Source organism: Zerene cesonia, chromosome 23, assembly GCF_012273895.1.
Source record: "Zerene cesonia ecotype Mississippi chromosome 23, Zerene_cesonia_1.1, whole genome shotgun sequence".
Lineage (NCBI taxonomy): Eukaryota > Metazoa > Arthropoda > Insecta > Lepidoptera > Pieridae > Zerene > Zerene cesonia.
In genome coordinates this window covers 2,764,033-2,771,950 of record NC_052124.1, presented here as the reverse complement: position 1 = coordinate 2,771,950, position 7,918 = coordinate 2,764,033, and the positions used below count along the sequence as shown (strand labels likewise).

The 7,918-nt window shown below is 40.3% G+C and overlaps 1 protein-coding gene across 3 annotated transcripts in view; it reads left to right on the top strand.

Moving 5' to 3' along the window:
• LOC119836282 (HIRA-interacting protein 3-like) overlaps positions 1 to 7,918 on the top strand; it is an 11,325-nt gene that overhangs the window by 1,797 nt on the left and 1,610 nt on the right. For all 3 annotated transcript variants that reach the window (XM_038361575.1, XM_038361573.1, XM_038361572.1), the window contains exons 4-14: positions 2,494 to 2,666; positions 2,965 to 3,055; positions 3,169 to 3,222; positions 3,305 to 3,349; positions 3,795 to 3,858; positions 4,206 to 4,293; positions 4,816 to 4,991; positions 6,134 to 6,344; positions 6,944 to 7,018; positions 7,104 to 7,338; positions 7,796 to 7,899. In XM_038361575.1, the coding sequence (XP_038217503.1) occupies positions 2,494 to 2,666; positions 2,965 to 3,055; positions 3,169 to 3,222; positions 3,305 to 3,349; positions 3,795 to 3,858; positions 4,206 to 4,293; positions 4,816 to 4,991; positions 6,134 to 6,344; positions 6,944 to 7,018; positions 7,104 to 7,338; positions 7,796 to 7,899 (1,316 nt within the window). The remainder of the gene's footprint in view (positions 1 to 2,493; positions 2,667 to 2,964; positions 3,056 to 3,168; positions 3,223 to 3,304; positions 3,350 to 3,794; positions 3,859 to 4,205; positions 4,294 to 4,815; positions 4,992 to 6,133; positions 6,345 to 6,943; positions 7,019 to 7,103; positions 7,339 to 7,795; positions 7,900 to 7,918) is intronic.

Sequence of the window (7,918 nt, the reverse complement as noted above, 5' to 3'; positions counted from 1 at the left end):
AAAAATTATTGCCATCATAACAATAAACAAACGGGACTATATAGCACATTTTATATCACCTTCAGAAATATATTGAATGACTTGAATTGAGAACCATCATTGTTTTTGGGAATCTCGAATTTTGGGAATGGAATGGGAATTTCAAATATTTGCATCCAATTGATGTTACTATAGTTGGAAATATATATGTTTGTAATAATGACACTTTACAATAATACATTACTACATACATGTACAAATATTCTTTTAGTTTCTAGTTGTATTAATCATTAGGAGTTTCTCATGAAAGAAAAAATTAACAGTAGTTGAGTGGAATTTTTGTGAATTAACAAATACCTGATGGTGAATACGAAAGTGTGTCACATTAATATCTGTCTAGTCAGATAGCAATAAATATAGTTTAAATAAAAATATACACTTGACGTATAGTATTAACTAAATTGTCTCGCATGCTCTAATACAGAAAAGTAAGAAAATTATTTAATCCTGACAATCCTAACCAGGATAATAAGATCACCACATGAATTTATTGTTATGTATGATCCTTGATGAGTGACTAAAGTTTGAATTCAATCTGTCTGTTTAGACTGGATCAAAATCCACAGCACACTTATAGAAACAAACAAAAAACAAGTGATCAGTTTGAGTTTCACACTCTTCAAACAAAGAGATTGATTTTTGGATACTATCACATTTAGAACAACATCTTAAACATATCCAATTCAAAGTATCTGAATAATAAAATATAATGCAATAAGGCAAATAACCAAACGAAATATCGAATGTATTGCTTTATTAATGTTTTTGTCAAGTCACAAGTAAGGTTCTTATTATGAAAAAAAAAGTATCATGGTAGAATCTTTCTCTTTTTCTAAGATATTCTACTCTTTGTCCTCCTGATCCTAATCAATGCAGATCATAAAACAGTAACCAGACCACTACTGTATGTTAGATATTTAAATTACTATGCAATATTGAAATTTTATAGACGGAAATAATCTGTTTGTTTGTATATGCGTGAATAGTGTAAAAACCACTGGGAACATTTTGGAAAAGTTTAATATGGTCTTAGACAAGTATGAGTTTCAATTAAATTCGCGAGTGCGTAATATGTAAGGTTTAATAATTTATTAAAATAACGGCGGAACGCTAGTTAATGAAATATCCTATCGGAATATCTTCAATCGGTTATTCAACCAATCTGTATAAAACTTGTGAACCTCTTCCAATGTAATTGCCTGAAGTTTGTCTTACAATTGACATGACATTAAATATATTAAAATTTACACAGAAAGTTGTGATGGTAATTTGATAATTGTAATTGCTATTACCAATCAAAATATCATCTATTATTATTATCATTTTAACTTAGTAATTTAAATCTAGATCTATGTCAGAAAGGCGTTTAAATCAGTATAGCACAGTAATATGTTAGCATCTCTCGTTCCTTCCTATTGTATGTTGGATATGAGCAGAACTGGCATGAATGTTATTGTGAACCAATAGAATATGGGTGCTAACTGCTACCTAATAGCAAATTCCTTTGTGATATTGTACATTCTTGCATACTTATTAGACTGTTTAGCCCACAATGCATAAAGAAAATAAAATTATTGTAACTCATATGACTGAATGTATAATGTATCGATGATAGTATATTATCATGCATTTACCACTATAAAGAAGGAAAGAAAGCCCTTCATGAGCATATTCATAATATAATGGGATAAGTCTTGGTGATTATATCATTATATAGCCGAAAAACAAAACAAAACTATTCATCATTAACATTCATTTGTTAGATGTGCGTGCGTCGTTCGTCTGGTGTTTCGTTCGCGCATGCCTTCACACGGCTTTGATTCGCTCAATGAATCATCGACGCTGATACTAACGGTGGTCAGTCAGCCGACAAACCTCAATTACTATTTCTGTAGGTCACGGGCCTGATGAAGCTGTTTGAGCAAATTACATTGCAATTTTCATGTATCAGTATGCATATCATATTGATCGTGAGACAGGTCTTAAAGCGGGGATGATTCCAGTTTGGGAGAGTGATGGCGCTATGGAGATCCATATTGCTCTGTCTCTTTCCCACTGGAATTTCTCCTGCTTTAAGACGTTATAATAACCCGCCCGGCCCTAGGTTTTATTTATATGGAAATTCCATGCTAATTCTGTGTTTTCATCTGTTATATTTAAAGGGTATGGACGGAAGAAATTCCGTGTCCAATTATTGGTTACTCTCATGAAGCTCTCATACGCTGTAATAGTGTAAAAAGTCCTAGAAAAACACTCAATCGAGATTTATTGTTAGGTGAGGTTATGTATTAGATATACGAGATTAAAATACAAATTCTCGCCGCGGCCGTTCCAAAGTTTGTGAATAACACAGCTCTCTTTTGTATGTAGTCCTAGATGTAAGATTTATATTATTTATCGTATTCCCTGCTGCCACATGCGTACAGTTCGTAAAGAGCCCCCCATTGTGCACAGTCCAAGGCTACGGGCCGGAGGTGGGCGTGCACAAGCCGGCGTGGCCGCCGCAGCCGCACCTGCTGCCGCCGCTGGACGCGCAGAAGCCGCTCGACATCAAGCAGCTGAAGCCAGAGATCAAGCTGGAGCCGGCCGACGCGCAGAAGCGCTCGCATCCTGACGCCGAGATGATGGTTCGTGGGATCCATGGTTTAATAATGGCAGAGGGGAACCGTGCTGGTGGGTCGCTTGATGGTTAGCTATCCCCACCTGTTGTGAACATTTGCAGAGGTAGGGCTTTTACTAATGTGTTGCCAGCAGTTTCGTATGGAGGGGATGAAGATTAATTTGATGTTGATACATATGAAATTTTCTTACCTCCGCTTACCATATTGTAAAAAAAATCATGTTGTATTCATGGTGGTCTTTAAAGTTTTTACTATAACATGCAACTCAATATTATAATAATTATATAATTCTTTTTCATTCTAGGCTGGTGATTTGGAACAACCAAAAATAAAGATAAAAACGGATATATTCAAACCAGACGATATGGCGTTACGGGTGGACGATAAGCCGCGAGGTGAGCTAACGTACAGTTAGATTATTCACATCTATCGATAGAAAAATATTGTTCTAAATTCAATATAACTTCTTCATCAGTTGCCTTTTTTTAAGCTGTTTCTTTTTTTACAGATATTTCTATGAAACCACATGAAGTACCAAAACCATTGGATCCACAGGCAAAAGGCATGTATTATAGATTTTATCTTAACGGCAAATACCTAGTTATTTGGTTTGTTGTTATATTTGGTTGTTTTTCTTTTTATAGATGACAGTCAAGCTCAACACAGGGTGGAAGGTGATAAAATAGGAGGTATGGATTGTACATAATCATATATGAACATGTATCACATGTTTGGTATTGAAAGAATTTAAATATCTCTCTCATAATAAGTGAACATTCTTTTTTTATGTCATAGCGGGCAATTGTACTGGTGGTTTGCTTGATGGTAAACGATCACCACCGCCCATGGACATTCGGAGAGCTAGTGCTTCTGCGAATGCGCTGTCCGCTTTTAAGGAGGAGGGGATAACGAAAGGATTGACGAAGGGTGAGGAAAAGGAACGGGCCTCCGGCTCCCTCACTCACCGTACGAAACGCAGTAGTACGCTACTATTTCACGCCGGTCTGCTGTGGGGGTGTGGTACTTCCCCTGGTGCGAGCTGGCCCAATTCGTGCCGAAACGTGCTCGACTTGCACATTAATTCTGTACTGCAGTACTGTATGATTTGGCTCCAATATGCGTGTGCGCTTTCAGAAACAACGAGCGAGCTGGGCGAGGCCCGGCCCGCTGACAGCAGCGCGCCCGCCGCTGACAAGACGTGAGTTGTTTCTTATTTATATTATGTTTCAATGTATTATACTAAATCAGGGTACACTTTTGGATAATATTGGTTTGAGCAATACTATAAATAATGTCTATTCACATCTACGTAATTGAATTATTTTTTTTATTTTTCATATTAGAATATTAGTTAATAATTTATATAGGTACTGGCTTATATCCCTCATATGTCCGGAACAAAAACAATCCTACGTCCTTTCTCGGATCACAAATTATCTTTGTACCAAATTCATCTACATATATCATCTCAGTCAGTTATTTTCGCATTTAAAATATTAAAAAGGTGGGATTTGCGCATAAAAAACCTAAAAATAATGTTTACAGGGATGAAGAGCGGAAACCTTTCAGTAGTCCCGATGCAAATCGACCCGGAGCTACGCCGGGTAAAATCAGCACGCCGGGATTAGGAGAGGTACGGAAATATTTTAACGAAAATACATATTGTGCTTCATCACTTTTTAATATAATGATTGATAGAAAATGGGTTTTGAGTTGTATATAGGTCAAATACTTAACCCGTTTCAATAATTATGGCAAGGAATAGACTGAGTGGTTGTAATATATTTGTATTAGCACATAAGTATTGTTTTCTACCTTTATATAAAGCAAACAATTTTATCAAAAACATGTTTTCTAAGAATGGTATAAGTCTTTAAATGGTGTTTGCTACTAAGAGAAGAGAAATAGAATGAATGTCGAGTCATTTAATTTAGTGTATATCTGAAAGTTACTTGGCAACGCTCAAGGCAACAATATGAAATTGCACTTAAGGCTGCATCATTCCTCTGGGACCCTAAAAATTGACCCATAAAGGGTCAAATTTGACGCATATGCACTCGAGAAAGTTCATTGCGGCTGGGGTCGGGAGAGCCGGTCGCGCCTCCAGACATACAAGTGTATACATGTGCTGTACGTGTGCACCACCAACCCGCAGCCGAAGAAGCGCGGGCGGCCGAAGGGCTCCACGAACAAGCCGAAGCCGGCGGGCGGCGCGTCGCCCCGCGCGCCCGCGCCGCGCCCCGCCGCGCCGCCCGCGCGCCCCCGCGCGCCCGCCTACCAGTACGCCGTGCGCCCCTTCCGCAAGGACTTCTCCGGGATACAGTTCCGCAGGTGCGCCCTCCGCCCCGCACGCACACCGCACACCGCACACCGCACACATTGCATCGCAACATAGTGTAACACAACACACTGCATCGCATCGCACTGTAACTCAGTACATCACGTCACAATACGTTGTATCGTATCTTAACACAACACGTTATATCACAACACATCACATCACATCACATCACATCACATCACATCACATCACATCACATAACATAACATCACATCACGTTACATCACATCACATCACATAACATCACATCACGTTACATCACATCACATCACATCACATCACATCACATAACATCACATCACGTTACATCACATCACGTCACATCACAACACATCACATCACAACGCATCACAACACATCACATTACGTCACAACGTAACATAACTTAGCACATCTCATTACAACACCGCAACACATTGAATTTGAACACAACATCGCACTCCCCCACTCCGTATTGCGACACTGTGGCACAGCACCACAACATAACATACCGCAACATGTAATGAAATTTATTAATTTTGTATACCTGTTCTAATTAATTTGTATTCAGCTGATAATCACCTGATAAAGCTGTCTATTATGATGAATGTTGGTGATTAAGTAGTGCTCATTTATATAAATTGTCTTTTATTTTATTCAGACATAATCGTATCACTCTATTTGACATTAAAAAAAATTTCGAGTTATTTATGACTTATTCTGTTGACTGGTATTAGGCGGCAGATTTGGGTACTATGTGTTAGATGATCCCGCATAGGGTCCACTTTCACCTATATCACCACCACCTATAACTTGTTATTAAAGACGTGTTTCTTGAGACACGTCTTATTTGATAGAATATATTTTATTTTATTTTTTATTTTATTTTATTTTATTTTATTTTTAAAATAAAATAAAAAATAAAATAAAATAAAGAATATAAATTTCACTTAAGGTACACGTGACACAGGTCTATCCTATACGGGATTTTAGGCTTTTGGGTGGACTGGTTGTAGGGTTTGTAGGGTATGATTCTTGTTATAATGAAGCATCAAAATAACGCATTATACTCCCGAGCACCGCCACCTCCTGTCGCACAAGAACACAAAGCAAACACTGATACGATGTACGACGGTATGATGTATGGCGGCAGGCGGTGGAGCGACGACTGCCTGGACTCGTCGCACATCCCCAACGAGGTGTACTTCGGCGACGTGCCGGTGCCGCTGTCCGTGCTGTACAACTACTACGACGCGAACGCGGAGCGCGAGCGGCTCGCGTCGCAGGCGGCGCACATCGCCGCGCAGAAGGCCGCCGCCGCCAAGCTGGCCGCCGCCAAGCTGCGCGGCGTCATGAGCGCTGAGGTACAACCCCCCACTCCACCACCCCACCACCACACCCCCCACTCGCACAGACACGCGAAAAGGGCGACCGACGCCTTGGAGGAATTGATAGTCCTGTCCCCTCTTTTTCTTTTGTCATTGTCGGCAAAGTAGCAGTAGGTGGGTCTCCTAAAACTACTACCACTGTCCATGAACATTTGAAGAGGCACAAGGTTGATTGCAAACCTTATGCCTCTACAAATGGATTGCCGACTTCGAATTGAAAAATAATTAAGAAATGATTGATGAGAGGAATAAAGAAAGGACTGGGAAGGGTAAGGAAAAGGATATGAGCCTCCGGCTCCCCCACTCACCGAACGAAACACGGCAGTATGCTATTTCACGCCGGTCTTCTGTAGGTGTGTGTGGTACTTCCCCGGACCCACTTTGTTCCGAAGCATGCTCGACCACCATATTAAAAACAAAACAACGAAGCTCTTTTTTGTTGTTTTATTACTAATATACAATTCTTGGAGTGTTTTAAGCATTAAGAATAGTAATACAAGCACACGCTTTTTTTCTTTATTTAGGCTATTAAACTGTGATTGTACACGTATCGAATAAATAATATCATGTTGCAGGTGACGACAGTAGATTCATCATCAGACGATGACTCTTCGGGCACGTCGGGGAGCGGTTCAGAAGATAGTGATGACGTAAGTTCATTCCAAACGATTATCTATCTATCTGTCTCTGTTTGCTTTTTGTACTATGCCATACACTAACAAGGTTTTCACACAGGACGCGCCGCTAAAACGCGGCCCCGGCCGGCCAAAGGGGTCCAAGAACAGCACGCCCAAGACCCCCGGGACGCCGGCGGGCGGGGCGGGGGCGGGGGCGGCGGGGGCGGGCGCGGGGTCGGGGCGCCGCGGGCGGCCGCCCGTGCCGCCCGAGCTGCGGCAGCCCGGCATCACCGACATGAAGAAGTTCTGCAAGGCGGCTGGCATACGGTTCGATTATAAGAAACTCGTCGAAGGTGGGCAACTTTTATATATATATACAAGAATAGTTATACAAACAACTGTACAAACAAATTGTACAAGCAAATTCAGCAGTAGGGCATTTCGCTTGGCACAATGTGTATGTGTGTGTGTGCCAGTGAAAACGTAATGGTATTTATAAGGGGCGGAAGCCGAAGTATCCTGTTCTTTGTTCTTTTTAATATTTGAATGCTTGATGCACTGCAATGTAATGTTTCTTATGTAATATTCCTGCTTTATTTACAATCACATTGTACAACCGCTTGTAATTAATTTGTGAACAATCATTGCATTTTTATATAGATGAAATTAGTGAAACTTCATTTATTACTGCAATTCTTGACATGTATTGATAACTTGTGTTTTCGCTTTTTTTATTATTTCTTGTCTGTATGTTGTAAAATTAATATTTTTTTTTTACAATAAATGTAATGGCATCGTTCTTACTTTCAGGTTGCACGAAAAACAAAGAGCGAGTGGCGAAAATGCAGGAGCTGTTGACGGCCGCCGGGCTCGAGGGCAAGCCCACGCTGGAGAAGTGTCGCGCCATCAAGCAGGCCAAGATGGACGCCAAGG